Raw genomic sequence first — 19,004 nt, 5'->3', positions numbered from 1 at the left:
CCATGATATCAAAACTATAGTTTTAACCATGTTTTCAGGCTATATCGTGTTTGTTTACATTTACTTTGTTTACAAACAAACTATTTACTTGAGTAAAATAAGCTTATATTTTGGGTTCTGGTAGTTAAACTAAGCTCATGAGACATTTATAAGTTAATTATTTTGATTTTACCTTTATTTAATTAGCCAAGTCAGTTAAGAACAAATTCTTATTTACAATGACGGCCTACCCCGGCTAACCCCTAACGACACTGGGCGCCGCCCTATGGGACTCCCAATCACAGCCAGTTATGATACAGCTTGGAATCTAACCAGAGTCTGTAGTGACACCTCTAGCACTGAGATGCAGTGCCTTAGACCACTGCTCCACTCAGGAGTTCTTCAAGAATCAATGAGTACATATCCTTAATTTATAAGTCCAAAAATGGATGTAGCAACTGCTGATTGCCCCTTTAAAATAAAGAAATAAATATTATTTTGAAAGAATAGCTGTCAAATKATTTGCATACAGGCTGGACCAGGAAATGTAGTCACAGTAGATAGATAAGAGAAACATTTTAATACCACGTGTAGACATATTTCTGAAAATGTGGGCACAATCAGAATGTGGAAAAGACCAGGAAAGAGGACGCATGTTCGCGCCAGGTATAAATGAGGCTATAGAGGAGTTAACATGGCTTGGGTTTTCAGTTTGGAAGTGTCTACTGGTCATCTGTAGCTCAGTTGGTAGAGCATGGCACCTTAGTGTTTGCTATGCCAGGATAGTGGGTTTGATTCCTGGTACCACCCATATGTAAAATATATGCATGACTAAGTCCCTTTGGATAAATATGTCTGCTAAATGGTATACATTATTACTACAGCAGCTACAAATACTCCAGAACTACTATACACACACAATGCTACAAATACCTATAGAGACACTCTGGTGTAAAACCAATGTGCCTTAAACCAATTGTCTATTACACTCTCTTCCACCCCTCTCTCTCACTCGATTCTCTGGTTTTCCCAATTGTTCGTTTCCACTCTACCATTCCCATTCTTCCCTGTCGTTTTGCCAATTCTGACTTTGTAAGCGAGTGACGGTGTGTAATAATAAACTCAGAAAGTCATCAATTAATCATAGCTGAGTCATCATTAGCAGACAGCTTCCTTAGCATCGCAGCATCGTAACATTAACAAACATGACAGGCAGCTGCATCTCAAACATTACCCTCTTCCCCATGTAGGGCAGTAGGCCCACTTCTAAACACAGACACATAGAGTAATGGCTTCAGGTGATAAGTAGGAGCCCTCTATATGGGATACAGGAGTGTAATGGGTGTCGTTTGAGATTTTTACAGGCTTTTCCCTCAAATCAAAACAGTAACACATCAGGTGTAACAAAACTACACGATCATCCTAGAAAGAGTATAGTGCTAGTGATTTACAGCCTGTCACTTGACAATGATACATACTTAATTTGTCTTTTGTTGTTTTATCCTTTTCTAATATAAATTTTTCTGAAAAGTTTTGAAAAACTATAATAAAAATAATCTCTGAGATGTGTAGAAGTTATGTTTCGTGTGTGGATAATGTTGTCAGTGAAGTGACTCTTCAAATCCGTTGTTTTAATTTTACAAGTACATTTTAATCCACACACACACACACACACACACACACACACACACACACACACACACACACACACACACACACACACACAACACACACACACACACACACACACACACACACACACACACACACACACACACACACCCAGCCTTGCTATGTACTACTTTACAAACATTCACAGAAAGAAAGGAAATGCTGTTTGTGTACTAAAACAGCAGAGGGAGACAAACAGTCATTAATTTCTCCTTTGCAGGAGAGGTATTGGATAGTGAGTGTGGGGCTGAGAATGAAGATGAGGAGAGGATTGTAAATGTGTGGATGAGGATGTTGTGGATGAGGAGCGTATGTGGGATGGTAAGTGTCAGAGGATGAGGAGAGGGTTCTCTCTGAGTTGCCTGTAAATGCTGAACAGTGTCTTGGTGGTCTGTCCAGTGGTCATTCCCAATCCAATGGCTTCTGGGATACGAGCCTCCTGGAGATGCTCAGATAGAACCTGGCAGGGGGGAGGAGGAGGAAGATAAAGAAGAGGAAAAGAGGTAAGGCTATAGACACAGAGAAAAGTTGAGAAAATACTACAGATTGTCTGTTTCTTGTGTGTTTGAGGATTTGTGTGTTTGAGGATTTCTTTCAACCCTTGTTACCAGGTAGTTTGTTGTTAGTCTGGTCTCACCTGTGCCCGCTGTAGGGCCTGTCTCAAGCCCAGTCCCTGGACTCCCATAGAGGACTCCTGTGTGCCAGCAGTACCCTGGAGCAGAGCCTTTCAACACACACACACAGGGTGTTAGGGAGGAGAGGATGATGTAGCAAACAGGCACAAATGTTTATCACACATGTTGGGATTCCTACCTGTACACGGCTTAACACAGCATGGTGTAGTCCACACACTGCTGCCATGGAGGAGCACTGCACCTGCACCTCCACAGCCTCCTTCACACTGGTGTCCCCTACAGTTACCTGGCCAACAACATACAGGTAGTCACTCTCAACACATACCTCATACAATAGTCTCCCAGGAAAGTTAAACATGAATTTCAAGTGAGTCTAAAAGGATACAACCGATACAACTATAATAATACAATAAATGCAGACGCTTTTTTAAATTATCATCCAAAGAGACTTAGTCATCATGCATGCATACATTTTATGTATGAATGGTCCCGGGAATCGAACCCACTACCCTGGTGTTACAAGCGCCATTCTCTACCAACTGAGCTAAAGGACCACAACTMATACACCCAGTATCAATGCAATCATGTTTTCATGATATGTAAAAATATGAAATATAAAAAAATACACACCTCTTTGGCTGTGAGTTTGACAGTGTGTCGCCCTAGACACCGGGCGTAGACCACAGAGCTTTCCTGTCCTCCCTTGTCCCCTCTGCCCCTCCAGTCCTCTCCTCCTGTCCCCTGTGACAGCAGCCAGCCCAGCACAGAGCCACACACACCCTGAGAAGGGCCAGCAGAGCCTGGTGGCTCCAGTCCTAGTGTCCCTCTCAGTAGCTCTGTTGAGACCTTGATGCTTGCTGAAAACAGCCCCCCATCAGACGCCACCATCCTCTCTCCTCCTCCTTCTCCATCCCCCCTCCCAGAACCCCTGATCCTACGGGTGCTCAGGAAGGCCTCAACGATATCCATCGAGACGGTATCCGGGGAAATGGAGGGTCTGTTTGGGTCCCTGTGAGGGGGCGTGGTCCCGGTCACCTGCAGAGCGTCCAGCCAATCCACTGTCAGCGTGTCAAGGGGCAGACTGACCCATCCACCCTCCAATCCCAGACGAGATGCCGGCTCCCCATTGGCCAAGAGGCGGGACAGCTCCTCAGACCCCAGCAAGCTTTGCAGGGAGTAGGAAAGCGAGCAGCTAACCGTCACAGGGAAAGATGTGTCCCCCGCCGCTGTTAGGGGCAACGACACTTCCATTCTCCCACCCGGCTCTAGTTTCTGGAATGGGAATGAGAATGTTTGAGAGGTGTTCTCCCCCCCTGCAGGAAGAGGGTAGGATAATGGTAGAACTCGCACACAGAACGTCCAGTTCCGTTCTAGAACGTAAGGACTAGAATTGTCCAGAACACAGGTCAGATTCAGGGAGTCTCTCTGTAGCAGGCGACTCCACTTGGCAACAACGTGACACCTGATTGGCTTCTTGCTGACCGGGAGCTGCTCTCCACTGTTCTGATTTGCTAGTAGTAGGCAGCAGACATTGAGGACCTGATTCAGGTGTCTGAGGGAGTGGTTTTTGGACTGGATGGTGCTTTTCAACACAGATGCTCTGTGGGACAAGCAATAGCACATACAAGTAAATTAACATGTTAAATAAGTACTATTCATCTGAATAAAACACATGTTAGATCTACCATTAAATCTACTGCATGCCTCACCTCTCACACACATCTCCGATGGCTGCAAGGAGGTCCCTCACTCTCTGTCCCACCTGTGATAAGGGGAGCCTGGGTTTGCCCCCTACCTCTGTCCCCTTAGGCAGGGTTAAACGCTGGAGCCTCCCCCGGAGAGACAAAGCCACCAACTGCACTATGCCTGTAACACACAAACACGATCCGTAAGAAAATAAACTTGATAACAAAGATCGGTTGCAGAAAATATTGGTTGAGCTGAACACACACTTTACCTGAGGCATTGTGTGAGGGCCCAGCCAGGGCAATGACCCTGCAGACATTAAGGCTGACAGGACTCTGTAGGGTAGCAGACTCCCTTGCTCTCACCATGGCCTGTCCCTGGCCTTGCCTCTCCCCGTGGCCGACCACCAGGCTCTCTTCTGGCTTTGGAGCTGCCTCTCGCACCCCTGGAAGATCCAGGGCTAGAAGATCTGACCCTGTGCTGTAGTACAGGCCCTCCCTGCCTGCACACACACACACCACAGGCCCCGACACACACCCCTCTGTTAATGCTGCTACCTTGCTCCCCTCCTCCGGCCCCCCTTCACAGGTTCTGACCAGCACCACCCTCCCCCATTGGCCTACTGCCACCAAACAGTGTGGACCATCATTTGTCCCGGTCGTGGTTCCGATAAACGTGATTGGCTGCTCCATGCTGTGTAGAACTCTAACGCAGGAGCCTGATCGTCCTGGGAGAAGTAAGGGGAGGGAGCAGAGACGCCCATCAGGCAGGCCGCAAAGGATCATGGGGGAGTTGATGAGGGCAGCGTCGACGCCGAAGAGGAGCTTGAAGAGGAGAGGCTCCAGGAAAAAATGTTTGACGCCTAACGTTGATGACAAAGGTGGTAGTTTTGTTGTTGTTGAGGATGATGACAAGGGTGGTGCATCACTGCTGTAAACGCAAGCTAACACAGGTCGCATGACCAGTCCTGCGGCACCATTTTCCTCTGATTCGACATGGTGACCAACTGAAACGACAGGTAGACTAAACTGAGTCAGTTTCTGGTGGTCAGCTGCTTTATACAGAGTAAACCACCAGACTGCGTCTCTCAGGGAGACGGTCACCAAGGTCCCTCCGGACCCTCCCACCTCAATCAGAGAACACACCCCCTTGTCTCTGGCTGCCAGCGAATTAGACGACACCTTGAACAGAGCAGGGCCAGGGGATTGGTCAGCTGGGGGAGTGGGAGACCTGGTGAGACAGGACAAGGGGGAGAGGGTAATCAAATATACATGTCATTTTTGCATGGTCAGTCTCCGTAGTTCAAATGAAGAGGTTCATACCTAGGGTGCAGAGTTGGTAGACTGACACAGTACACCCCATCACTCTCACAGACAGCATAGACAGACTGCTTGTCCTCACTCAGCACCATGTGACACACTGGACTCAGGAACTGAAGGACAGCCTGGAATAACAGACAAGATGAGTGTTTCTTGTCCATGAAGAATATCACATATAGTTGACAGCCAGGTTCAAATAGACCCCCTGTTACTGCAACTTCAGTGTTAATCAATAATCAGTTCACCTGCTATTTACCTCTGTTCACAAATAATCTGTTTCTTGTAATTGTATCACCTGCTGCTATTCATCTCAGTGTTTATCAACAATCAGTTCCTTGTCATTGTATTACCTGCTACTCACCTGAGTGTTCATCAATAATCAGTTCACCTGTTATTCACCTGAGGGAATGTGTCACCTGTTGTTCTTTAATTGAAGCGGGCGAAGTGTATGGTTTGAGATTCAGCCTTACCGTCAGTTTCAGCTCTTGTGTGTTGAAGACCAACACCTCGTCGCTCCCAGTACAAATCAACACATCTTCCCCAGACCAGATCACGTTAGCAGCTGTACCCGGCGAAGGACATCCGAACTCAGCCCAAGTCTCAACAACAGCACATCTCGCCTCCATAGCCGAGAGAACTGGAAAAATAACAGGTCAGAAAGATTATTCAACCAAGAAAGATTATTAAAGTTATCTTTATTGTCCCAATTGGGAAATGTATTGTGCAGTCAAAGTTCTGATAGCAGCAACTTATTTACTAACTAGTTATGTCCATAATACCTATTTGTAAGTCGTTTCAGTGCTGTAGCTTGATTGAAAATGCATCAACTGGTTGTTGACGGATGCAAAACTCCGTAGGTGTTGTTTCTGACCAATCAGCGTTCCAAACCACTTTTTTTTTTATCCATTACCTAAACACCAAGACCGACGTATAACGTCATGAGCCTCCCACCAATCACAACATCGCAGGCAAACATCCGCCAAAATTTCTAAAACGTTTCAGTGCGGTGCAATTGTAAGCTTTTAGCTATTGTAAACTCTTGGTTGAAAGCGTTATGTACGGAGCCAGATAGCTGCCAAAAGGTTGAACGTACGTATCGTTAAGGATCAGTAAGAAAAGTCATGCGTGAAACATGACACGTAAACGTGAAATTTCATCTGTGAACATACAAACACCAGGTTACGATTGCGGACTAACATTTTAAGCTTGAAAAAAATCTTGTTGCAATTCTGACATACAATAATACCTTTCAGAGTTTTGGCAGTTTCATCTCACCACCAACAATAAAGTACACCAAACCACTTGTGAGGAGTGCTACACGAACAAGCCTAACCCAGTATTTTTTTAAAAAAATCGGAAGTCAGGGAAGCTGGAAAAAAAAAATAGGTATCCTGCACGTTTTCAAGTTAAAAGTCTCAATTCTCTATTACTCCTCAGTTGAGTTTACTTCACATTTAGGTAGCTAATGGATTTGTTTGCCATCGCAAGTCTAGATGGCACTAGCTGTATTATGCCTACAACAGTGAAGTTTCAGTCTGCTAGGTGTATCTCTACAGCATGGGCATATCTCTGGGTGATGTGTACATTCCCATGTATGCACCTTCTCAAAATGTGACTAATTCAATATTGTACCATCCAATTATCTGGGTTCTGTCTGCAATCATAACCAGTAGTGTGTATATATACCAGGAATAATGAAACAGAATATATGTTTGGTGAATCTGTGAATTATATATGACCACTGGAGTCTTTGCCCCTCAATATTTGTTTATAGAATATTTTGATATTTATTTAATCACTCATAATCTTGCCAAAGCATATTCTGTAGGAGGGGTTAATTTACATTTAAAATAATTTGACATGGTTTATATGAACCGGGTCATGAACATATGGACTTTGAAATGAACAAGGGAGAGGTTACATTTAGGCTAAATCTGGCATAAGCTTATTCCCACACTTTACAATAACTGTTCAGTGGTCGTAGGTAGTGTCCGTATAGGCTAATCCCTCAATTGTGACACTGCTGCCCAGTTGAAGAGCTTGTGATCTCCATGCAGCACCATGAGCCTTCAGAAAAGCACCCCTCAGCCTCAGAAGATGCCCTTCTGTAGGCATGCAGCTATAGTCATTATACTCTAATGTAGGCCCATTTGCCTACTAGCCAAATAAAGTGCAGAGCATGCTTGATGTGGGCAACTCATCATTCTAACATATTTGAACATTTAATTCATCCTTCATTCAGTTCAGTCAGTCTGACATCCATTCTGTCATTTGTCTGAGTGGCAATAGGAACTAAATCAAAGAGAATGGAACAGTCTTATTCATTTGTTTATTGATATCCATGTGTGTATTAAAAATGGTCATAATTATCCAAAGGTCTTTAGTCTATAACTTTAATAATTCAATGTTTCATTTAGGCCTATCCCCCCCAAAATAGGCCTTCAACTTACAACAAGGCATTCCAATTTAGGCTATCACACAACGGAAATATTTTAGAACTCTATTTGTGTTTTATAACGTTTTTTTATTATAGGCCTCCCCTTAAAGAGATCCTAGCTCACAGGCCTCTAAATATAGCCTCTAAATTAATTTTAAATGCTGCTGTGTGTTATTTAATGGCCATATAGTGATGGCTATTTAAGTCTGATGGCCTTGACATGAAGGGTGACCATGCCGTGGCTCGGGTGGTTGATGTTCTTGATGATCTTTTTGGCCTTCCTGTGACATCGGTTGCTGTAGGTGTGCTGGAGGACAGGCAGTGTGCCACCTGTGATGCGTTGGGCAGACCGCATCACACTTTGGAGAGCCCTGCAGTTGAGGGCAGTGCAGTTGCTGTACCAGGGGGTAATACTGCCCGACAGGATGCTCTCAATGGTGAATCTGTAAAAGTTTGTGAGGGTCTTGGGGGCAAAGCCGCATTTCTTCAGCCTCCTGAAGTTAGAGGCGCTGTTGCGCCTTCACCACACTGTGTGGGTGGACCATTTTAAGATTGTCAGTGATGTGTACACCGAGGAACTTTAAGCTTGTCACCATCTCCTCTGCGGTCCCATCGATGTAGATGGGAGTGTGCTCCTTCTGCTGCCTGAAGTCCATGATCAGCTCCTTTGTTTTGTTGACTTTGAGGAAGAGGTTATTTTCTGCCAGGGCCCTCACCTCCTCCTCCCTATAGGCTGTCTCTTGTTGGTAATCAGACCTAGTACAGTTGTATCGTCTGCAAACTTGATGATTGGGCTGAGCATGCACCCTTGTGGAGCCCCTTTGTTTGAGGATCAGCGTAGTGGAGGTGCTGTTTCATGCCTTCACCATCTAGGGGCGGCCCGTTAGGAAGTCCAGGACCCAGTTGCACAGGGCGGGGTTCAGGCCCTGGCCCCAAGCTTAATAATGAGCTTGGAGGGTACTATGGTGTTGAAGGCTGAGCTGTAGTCAATGAATAGCATTCTTACATAGCTATTCCTCTTGTCCATATGGGATAGGGCAGCGTTCAGTGCGATGGCGATTGCATCGTCTGTTGATCTATTGGGGTGGTATGGAAATTGAAGTGGGTCTAGAGCCGGATTCTCCAACTGGCGGCCCCCGGGCTGAATTTGGCTGTTGGTGGTTTTATTTGACCCCCCCCCCCAAGTATTCTGAGCAACAACAAAAAAAAACTTTGGAAGTTTCATTGTTGGACATAAAAGACTACAAAAACACCAGGAAATCAGCTCAGTGATTTTAATTTAAGAAATCTGTTCCCAAGTATTCCCACGCATAATAGAGAGACACATGATCATATGCAAATGTAAGCAAGGTTTAAAATGATTATATTTAAGTCAAACATTATATATGTTTGGGCTTCTTGCAGTCAATTTGCAGTCTACAAATTATTTGACCATCCGCTCCAGAAAAAAACATCCTGAATCTAGTTGATAATCCKTGGTCTAGGGTGTCAGGTAAGGTGGAGGATATATGATCCTTAACAAGCATTAAACAGCATATAAACACTCTAAATAGGTCAGGAGCCAGACAGGGAGCCTAAGAAGGAACGAAAATGAATTATTATTAACCTACAAAGAAATATATTGTGAAGCATTTGCGAGTGTGACACACTAGACTGGTATGGAGTCAGGGACATTAAGCTCTCATCATTTAAACAGCATTTCGTTGTATTACATCATTATAGTCCATACATTGCACAGGCTTTGACTTACTTAGAATTAAATACAAATGAAATGAAAAGATGCCTTTATTAGGCTCAATCTACAGTCCCTTTGAATTCATTTTTTGAAACGTGAGTTTGGACAGAGTCTGTGGCTTCAGGCTCATGCGATGGTGCCTGGAGAGCATACTAGCAGCTGATAATATTATCTCCGGGCTTGCAGAGCCTCTGGGGATGCTATACACCCCTTTGACCACTCTTGCCAGGCTGGGGATGGATGCAGAGTTTATTTTTTTTCTGTGGGTAGGCCAAAAGGTTGTTAGGCAAAATAACCCAGTCATAACGGAATGCTCCTTGAATGTTGGAATATGCCAGGCCTATTGGGCCAAAATCAAATATGGCCTATTTGTATAGATAGTAGAACAAAAAATTTCGAGCCATCTTATTTTTAGTTTGCTACAATGACACTTAATTAGCTACCCACCTTGTTCCTTTCTTTTATCATGTGCACGTAGTAAATAGCCTTCCATATCACGCTTTCGTGATGTGTCTTTTCAGATTCCACAATGATTCTTTAGTTGTGGACCCTACATCATCGCACTCTCTTTCTTGCTCTCGGTCCTCATCTTTGTAAGTCACCTTGATTTTGCACATGTGTGTTTTATCAGTTTCTTTATGAAAATATTTAGCGAACTCCATGACAGTAGCTGAAGCAAGGGTCTACAGCAGCACACACATAGACTACAAACGCATGCTGGGCCAGGCATGCCCTGAGCTTGTGATGTGAGCACTACTTTGGAGCACAATTGGAGTGGGCGAGAAGGCCGACACTCCAGCCTTTGGGTATCTCGCGCCGCACTCCAGTAAAATTGGGCACGCTTCGCTTCTCGCTCCGCTCACATATACTCTGGCCTGGACTTAGCCAAGTGCTTCGTCTGTCTCAAAGAACTGGAGGGTTGGGAGTCAGAGGATGACCCAGAGTGAGTTGTTGGACAATTTTCATCGCTAAAGAACCCTAAATTGGTTCTTTGTGTCCTTTATTTATATGTGTGTAACGTGAACGGAAGAATGCCGCCAGAAACATGTAACTAGTAATGTTGTGCAGTGTTGCCAACTTAGCAACTTTGTCGCTATATTTAGCGAGTATTCAGACCCCTCTAGCGACACATTTTCAAAAAATTGACTAGTGACAAATCTAGTGACTTTTTCTGGTGTTATTGGAGACTTTTGGAGACTGAGATGAAAGCACGTATCTTTCTTACTCTTCTCAATGAGCAGCGGGTGCTGCCTTGGGCCCCACTCCCGTCCCAAAGCACTCACAGGCGGCCCAGTCCTCACGCAGCAGTCCCTCCCAGCTGCAGTCAGAGCAGGAGATGTTCATCCCTCCGCGTCCAGACTGCAAATTAATCGCGCATGCGGGAAGCCGCCGCTGGCTGATCCCGCCTTGGCTTACATTCAGGGTGGGATGTAAATTTCAAATGTTCCTTGTCTAAAATAAATAAAAATAAATCACTGCATTTGACTCACACAGCCTGTCACTTACTCACCTTGTCCACTGTGTGTCCCTCTCTGTGACATAAGCTAAACATCTAGCTGGCTAGCTCATCATGTCTGTCTAAACTGTACACTCAAAAATACAGAAAGGAGTGGGAATCAAACCCTGAGTTCAAAGGCTGGTTGAAGCCGTTTATTGGAGATGATACACGGGCATACTGCCTGTATTGTAAGGCTGATTTCTAGGCCAAACTTAGTGATGTAAAAAATCACATGACAACTCAAAAACATACACAAAAGGAAAAGCCTTAACAGTTCCACCCAAAACAAGCTGCCATTTATGGTTCAAAAAATTGACTGCAAAAAAGGCTGAGGCCACCATGGCATTAGCTATCGCTGAACACGTCCATGCTGGCATGTAGAGCTGCTTTCTCAGACTCCACTGCTGCTACCCACTTCAAAATGCACAGGACAAAGTGCACAGAAATGATTAATGGTGTTCTAGCACCATACTTTCTGAAAAAGTTTGTCTTAGATGTGGGTGACCAGCGTTTCAGCCTCCTCCTCGACGAGTCCATGGATGTAAGTGTACCTGGGGGTTGTGATAAGGTACGTTAGTGACACCAAGCAGACAATTGTATCAACATTTCTGGGGCTTGTTGAGTTGGAGGGAGGAGATGCCAAATCTATAGCCCGTGCTGTTGTGGCTTTCCTCGAAGTGTTGTCTTAAATTAGAAACTCCTGGGGATAGGGACTGACAATGCCTCTGCTATGACGGGGATTAACAATGGGGTCCATAAAGTGCTGAAGGAGGAGTATGGCCTCAAATATCTGGTTCTTATTCGCTGTGTGCCACTCTCTGCAGCTTGCTGTAAGTCATGCTTCCAATGACACCATCCCCCGTAGTGTGGAGTACTTGGTACGAGAGACTTATAACTGGTTTTCAGTGTCTCCAAAGCGCAGGGAGGCCTACAAGGCCATATATGAGACCATCAACTCTGGGGAGAAACCTTTACAGATAACCAAGGTGTGTGTGCCACACGTTGGCTCTCCATTGAACCCACGGTTTCACGCATTTTGGACCAGTGGGAGGAGCTTAGGCTGCATTTCGCAGTCCCCAAGTCCAGTGAACAATGCTACATGGCTGAGGTTTTATACTCCATGTACAGTGATCCTCAAAACATATTGTATCTGACTTTTTTGAAGTCAGTGCTGGGTGAGGTACAGTTGGCCATGAAGGCTTTTGAGGGAGAGCAAGTAGATCCTCTTAAGCTACTTATAAGGGATTTGCGTCAATTCAAATCTGGTATCAGGACAAAATGTGATTCAGAGTCCCCGAATATATTTTTATTATTTTTATTAAACTCAAGCGATAAATGGTAAATGCAATTTTCGTATATACGGGTTCACTGTACCACCCCGCAGGGTAGAACAGGGAACTGGTAGGATGTAAGTAAACAGCTGTTCTTATACTGTGACAGACTAGTTCCAACCCGTCTGTTGGCCTATCACAGTAGAGGCTGAGCGTGGTTTAAACTTTGCTCAGCCTATCGCCGGCGCTCAGGCTAGTCCTAGCCTCTTTGTGCTCTTTGGTGTCCCGGCGCTGTTGCTGTGTAGATTACGCTCCCTCACCCCAGAGACTGAGGTCAGACAGCTCTGCAACATTGTCTGCGCTATTTGCACCTGTATACAAAAGCACACTGTTCTCGCTCAAGGCTAACCACAGCTTCCCAGCACACTTATCTGGGGCTAACTGTTACTTCCAGCACAGACACCCAGGCGCCCAGGCCAACAGTTGCTAATATTCAATCACATGTGATATAGCATTGGGTTATAGTGCAATAAACACAAATCCTAACATACTTGACAGCTTGGTTAGCCTGATCAAGTCTGTGAGCAGCAGGGTGCTGAATCCACTGGCAAATGTTGATGTACTCAAAGGGCCAATAGATGGATACATCAGTCCCAAACCGTACCTTGGTTACCTTTTTGAGTCAAAGGCAGCTGAGCTCCACCTGGCGCCTGAGGATGAAAACAATGTCCGAAAGCGGTGTGTAGCCTTCACCATCTCCCTCACTAATGAGTTGAGGGTGAGACTGCCGGACAACATCGAAGCATCGCAGTACATGTCAAACATGTCAGTTTTCAATGTGGAGGAAACTCTAAAGCACAATAAGAGCCCTGGAGAAATAGAAAAAATAGCCAAGCTCCATGGCTACTCCCCCTGCAGAGATAGACAAGATTGTCCAGAAATGGTGTGCCATCCATCTTAGTAAATGGAATGAGACAAAAAACACACTGGGCTTCTGGAGTGAGATTTGGAAGTTCAGGGATGCAGCTGATATACACCCGTTTCAAGAACTTGCCATGTCTGTGTTGTCCTTACCACACTCGAATGCTGAAGTCGAGAGAGTATTCAGCCAGATGAGTGCGGTAAAAAGCAAACTTGGAAATCGCATGTCCTTGCAGACCCTCAACTCCATCCTGTACATTCGATATGGACTGAAGCTGTCTGGTGAGGCTTGCTATGAGCACCAGCTGCCTGATAATGTTTTGCAGCTTTTTGACACATCAGCTGTTTACTCATTTAAGTCAGCTCCCTCAGTTGCTGAACCTGCCATAGAGAGCCTTGACCAAAATGATGATGACCCACTCTTTCTGTGCGCCAGCACAGCCTGTGTGTGTGTGGAGGGGGGTCTGGGAAAAAATAACAATGAACCTGAATTAGGGCCAGACTAGTGACCATAATTTTCTCACATTGCGATTGACAGTTTTTTCTATTGTCTCTTTTTGGTCCATTTAGATTGTATACTAAATGGATGGTTAAAAATGTTCATGTTTTACTGTCACTTATTGTGGGCTCCTAAGTGGACCATAAGGTTAAAAACCAAATGAAGAAAACTAAACCAAAAAATCAAATTAAAAAACTAAGTAACTCTGCCAGAGTTTCTCTTTTGGGTCACTTTTGCCGGTACCAAGCCCAGATAAAGGAGGAGGGTTGGAATTGTGACATAAAAAGGAATAGACAGAAGAAAGTTCATTTGTAGTTCTTCATTTGTAGTTTTTTACTAACTTTTTGTCTCTCCCACGACGTTATTCCTCTCTCCTACAGCGTCCATCACAATTACATGCACATGGCCAATTATGCAAATTAGGTGATGACTTCATTTAGCAACTTTTTTAGGACAGCCAATAGCTACTTTCCTTACTGAGGAGTTGGCAACACTGGGAACTTGGAAATCTCTGACTTTGGTTTGTTCAAGACAACTGGGAACTCTGGGGAGGGGGAAAGCGAGGTCAGACTAGGAAAATCGTTTTGAATGGTCATCCAAGTCGGAAAATCTGGCATCTTTTGCCATGTTCAAAACAACGTGGAACTGGGAAATCTCAGACTTCCGACTTCATGGATGTTTCCTGGTTACTTTGAATGTTCAAAATCATAGAGTAAGAACACTTTTAAAGCCTAAAAGGATAAGATGATCCAACTTGGCTAACCACAGCAGTCAGCTAGGTAGCTGTTTAGCAAATTCACTCATTTGTAAGTTATTAATAAGCTAGTTAGCTTCCACATGTTCTTGTCAAACTGTCAACAAATTAGCTAGCAAGCAACAAGATATGCCAAATAAATCTAAAAAACATTTCTGGTCAAATCTGATTTATTTGCCCTTTCAGACAAGTCGCAATGCCAGGAATCAGATTTGTATATGACATCAAACCACCTACCAAGGCGGGTTGAAATGTGACTTGAAATATCTGATTCCATGGGCTTTTTGGCTGTTCAGACTGAAGGAAAAAGAAGATTCAAATCGGATAAGCAAAAAAAWTTGAATTTTAGCCACTGCCAATGTGAAAAAGGCTTAAGATCATGTATTTTCAGGCAGAGATACTTTTGGTCGTGTATGTTGACACCTGCTTGTTGAACATCTCATTCCAAAATCATAGCCATTAATATGGTTTTGGTCCTCCCATTGCTGCAATAACAGCTTCCACTCTTCTGGGAAGGCTTCCCACTAGATATTGGAACATTGCTGCGGTGACTTGCTTCCATTCAGCCATGAGCATTAGTGAGGTTGGGCACTGATTTTGGGCGATTAGGCCTGGTTCGCAGTCGGCATTCCAATTCAACCCAAATTTGTTCAATGGGGTTGCGGTCAGGGCTCTGTGCAGGCCAGTCAAGTTCTTCCACACAGATCTCTACAAACCATTTCTATATGGACCTCGCTTTGTGCACTGAGGCATTGTCATGCTAAAACAGGAAAGGGCCTTCCCCAAACTGTTGCTACAAAGTTGCAAGCACATAATTGTCTAGAATGTCATTGTATGCTGTAGCATTGAGAATTTCCTTTACTGGTAAGGAGCCTAGTCTGAACCATGAAAAACAGCCCCAGACCATTATTCCTCTTGCACCAAACTGTACAGTTGGGACTATGCATTGGGTCAGGTTGCATTCTCTGGGCATCTGCCAAAACCAGGCTTTCCAATAACAGGGTTAGCAATCTCTGCTCTAAAGAAACTGCGATATGCACATTTGAGCTCAGAAAAAAAATCTACTAAATGGAATGACGTCGGTCAATTAGTTGTTTAATTAAAAACCGAAAAATAACCAACATTTTGGTTAATCACTCAGCACACAACCAAAAGGCAAATGTTTTCATGAATTTACGATTTTGGCTTTGTGGCTGTGGTAACAATTGGAAACCGTTTTGCCTGTTGTGCCGATGTTGGCGAGCTAATGGGCCAGGGTTCTGGTCTGGAAGCAGGCTTTTGACTGCACTTACAGTAGTACTTAGGTACTGCAGTTTAYCTGAATCATGACTGAGAAAGACAATTCCCATTGATGGCCACATAGAGAAGTCACATTTGAAAATTCCTAATAAGTCACTTTAGTCAACTTTGTGGACAAAACGAAGGCACAACTTTGATATAAAGTTGTTTTTAACATGTCAGTTTGTCGCTTTCACGAGGTTGGAGTAAAAACATGTTCAACTACTTAAGACATTGTCTCGGATCGGAGTGGAGCTGGAGTGGATCGAGTTTGGCTGGAGCGTGGAGCGGCCTGGTATGTTTGGTCTGTTTCGCAAAGCGTTCCCGGAAGTTTCGCGATGTTGCAACTCTGGGTTTAGAAACTATGAATCTATAATAATTTGGCTGCTCTAAATTCTTTTGACCAGCAGGAGCCACTATTGTGTACACTGTGTTGATCAGTGTCTAACTTATTTTCGACACATTTGGCTCGAAGGCCTCAATGCTTCAGGAAGCTTTGTTTCCCCATCACTAGAGCTTGTAACTGAAAAATACTGGTTAAAACAGTGTAGCTACAATATGTTACTTTTTGGGCGACCTGACCAAATTGACATAGAAACGTGAGTTATAAATATTTAATTCTCATTGAACGCAAGTCTAAGAAGCGGTAGATCTGTTCTATGTGTGCTATTTTCATGCTTCCCGTTCTTAAGTTTTGGTTTCACTTTGTTTTGTACACTAGCTGAAAATACTATATTTTGGGTTACTGAACAGAAGCCAGCCGCACCAATGTGTCAGAGGAAACCCCATCCACCGTCAGCTTGCAGGCGCCCGGCCCGCCACAAGGAGTCGGTAGAGCGCGATGAGACAAGAAAATCCCAGCCGGCCAACCACTCCCTTAACCCAGACAACGCTGGCCAAATTATGCGGTGCCTCGTGGGTCTCCCGGTCACGGCCGGCTGTGATATAGCCTGGGATCAAACCCGGGTCTGTAGTAATGCCTCAAGCACGGCGATGCAGTGCCTTAAAACGCTGCGCCACTAGGGTTTTGCTGGTACAATGATTCTCTACACTTTACATTTGCTTGTTTTGTCACATAAACTGAAATTAGGTGAACTATTCAAGTTTTAGCAACCAGGAGATAGCCTAGCGATTTCTGCATATTAGTATATACGTATTTTGAACTGTATTGTAGTTTATTGGTCTTTCAGTATTATTACAGGTTCTTAAAAATAGTCATTACAAACACTGAAATACTTTTACATTACAATAAAAATAACAAATGTTAGAGCATTGGGCCAGTAACCAAAAGGTCACTGGTTCAAAAATAGGTCTCTACTAGTGCTGAGAATGTTATTTCTTAACAGCCTGTAACTTGTGCTAGAAAAATCATAATGCAGAAGAACATGCATCAGGTGACGTTGAGGTCAAACGTCTCGTATAATGTCAATTTGGAAAGTATTCAGACCCCTTGTTGCACATTTTGTTACGTTACACCCTTATTGTAAAATGTACTAAATAGTTTTTTCCCCTCATCAATGTACACACAATACCCCATAATGACAAAGCAAAAACAGGTTTAGATTTTTTGCTAATTATTTAAAAACAATTGATGACATTTACATAAGTATTCAGACCCTTTACTCAGTACTTTGTTGAAGCACCTTTGTTAGCAATTACAGTCTTGAGTCTTCTTGGGTATGACGCTACAAGTTTGACACACCATTCTCCTTTGCAGATCACCTCAAGCTCTGTCAGGTTGGATGGGGAACATCGCTGCACATCTATTTCCAGGTCTCTCCAGAGATGTTTGATCGGGTTCAAGTCCGGGCTCTGGCTGGGCCATTCCAGTACATTCATAGACTTGTCCCGAAGCCACTCCTGCGTTGTCTTGGCTGTGTGCTTAGGGTCGTTGTCCTGTTAAAAAGGTGAACCTTCGCCGCAGTCTGAGGTCCTGAGCGCTCTAGAGCAGGTTTTCATCAAAGATCTCTCTGTACTTTGCTCCGTTAATTTTTCCCTCGATCCTGACCAGTCTCCCAGTCCCTGCCTCTGAAAAACATCCCCACAACATGATACTGCCACCACCATGCTTAACCGTAGGGATGATGCCAGGTTTCCTCCAGATATGATGCTTGGCATTTAGGCCAAATAATTAAATCTGGGTTTCCTAAGACCAGAGAATCTTGTTTCTCAGTGTCTGAGAGTCTTTAGGTGCCTTTTGGCAAACTCAAAGTGGGCTGTCATGTGCCTTTTACTGAGGAGTGGCTTCCGTCTGATCACTACCATGAAAGCCTGATTGGTGGAGTGCTGCAGAGATGGTTGTCCTTCTAGAAGGTTTCCCCATCTCCACAGAGAAACTCTGGAGCTCTGTCAGAGTGATCATCGGGCTCTTGGTCACCTCTCTGATTGTTCAGTTTGGACGGGTCGCCAGCTCTAGGAAGAGTCTTGGTGGTTCCAAACTTCTTCCACACTGCAGAATTGTTTGGTACCCTTCCCCAGATCTGTGCCTCTACACAATCCTGTCTTGAAGCTCTATGGACAATTCCTTCGACCTCATGTCTTGGTTTTTGCTCTGACATGCACAGCCAACTGTGGGACCTTTATATAAACAGGTGTGTGTGCCTTTCCAAATCATGTACATTCAATTTAATTTGCCACAGGTGGACTTCAATCAAGTTGTATAAACATCTCAAGGTTGATCAATGGAAACAGGATGCACCTGAGCTCAATTTCGAGTCTCATTGCAAAGGGTCTGAATACTTATGTAATTTTGTAAAAATTGATGAACAAATTTATGAAAAACCTTGTCATTATGGGGTTTTGTGTGTAGATTGATGAAAACAATTTATTTAATACATTTTAGAATAAAGCTGTAACGTAACAAAATGTGGAAAAAGTCAAGGGGTGTGAATACTTTACGAATGCACTGTAAATACAGGCATATCTTTGAGTTAAAAATGTATTATCTGAAGATACGTTTGTGTGGACAATTTATGATGAGACCACCAGATTTGAAATGTTTTATTTTCCACTCACAGAAAAAACATACAATGATGCCATCACTAAGTTTGAGGGGGAGGCAAAAATCAGAAGGGGAGAGCTCGTCAAGACTGCCAAGGATGAGAGAGGGGGAGAGACGGGACCTGTTTGAGTACTTCACAAATGTTTTTCGGCTCTCTTTGACTTAATCACTGGTAGCACAGTAGCCTATTGTAAATATTGTCTGTCATTATGTTGGTATGTTTTTATCAATACATATAATTTTTCTCAATTTGACTATCTCGTGTTCTATTTGTCATATATTGTGTTAATTTGTTAGAACTGATTATATAAACTGGGAAA

General features: G+C 43.9%; 1 protein-coding gene and 1 long non-coding RNA gene across 3 annotated transcripts; one reads left to right on the top strand and one right to left on the bottom strand.

The window, feature by feature from the left end:
• Positions 1-1,774: 1,774 nt before the first annotated feature.
• Positions 1,775-5,916, bottom strand: faap100 (FA core complex associated protein 100). Its single transcript, XM_023993428.2, has 8 exons — positions 5,761-5,916; positions 5,294-5,415; positions 4,243-5,201; positions 3,995-4,151; positions 2,916-3,885; positions 2,464-2,571; positions 2,288-2,374; positions 1,775-2,110 (listed from the first exon to the last, which is right to left on the bottom strand). Exons 1-8 carry the CDS (start codon positions 5,914-5,916, stop codon positions 1,979-1,981), a joined length of 2,691 nt encoding a protein of 896 aa, XP_023849196.1. The 3' UTR covers positions 1,775-1,978.
• On the top strand, positions 5,858-18,933 carry LOC139028156 (uncharacterized). Of its 2 annotated transcripts, XR_011480347.1 has the most exons (3): positions 5,860-5,942; positions 17,401-18,274; positions 18,701-18,933. It is a non-coding gene; the product is annotated as an uncharacterized lncRNA (long non-coding RNA). The 2 variants fall into 2 exon arrangements; XR_011480348.1 differs by lacking the exon at positions 17,401-18,274 and having other exon boundaries at positions 5,858-5,942.
• The last annotated feature ends 71 nt before the right edge of the window (positions 18,934-19,004 follow it).

The sequence above is a fragment of the Salvelinus sp. IW2-2015 genome, linkage group LG8 (genome assembly GCF_002910315.2).
Source record: "Salvelinus sp. IW2-2015 linkage group LG8, ASM291031v2, whole genome shotgun sequence".
Lineage (NCBI taxonomy): Eukaryota > Metazoa > Chordata > Actinopteri > Salmoniformes > Salmonidae > Salvelinus > Salvelinus sp. IW2-2015.
The sequence above is the reverse complement of the archived record's forward strand: the minus strand, read 5'-3'. Positions and strand labels throughout refer to the sequence as shown.

Excerpts from the sequence above, each read along its gene's own strand:
- faap100 (XM_023993428.2), bottom strand. The coding sequence starts at position 5,916 with ATGGAGGCGAGATGTGCTGTTGTTGAGACTTGGGCTGAGTTCGGATGT. Across the intron at positions 5,416-5,760 it reads CACAAGAGCTGAAACTGACG|GCTGTCCTTCAGTTCCTGAG; the intron begins GTAAGGCTGAAT and ends CTGTTATTCCAG. Across the intron at positions 2,572-2,915 it reads TCAAACTCACAGCCAAAGAG|GTAACTGTAGGGGACACCAG; the intron begins GTGTGTATTTTT and ends GTTGTTGGCCAG.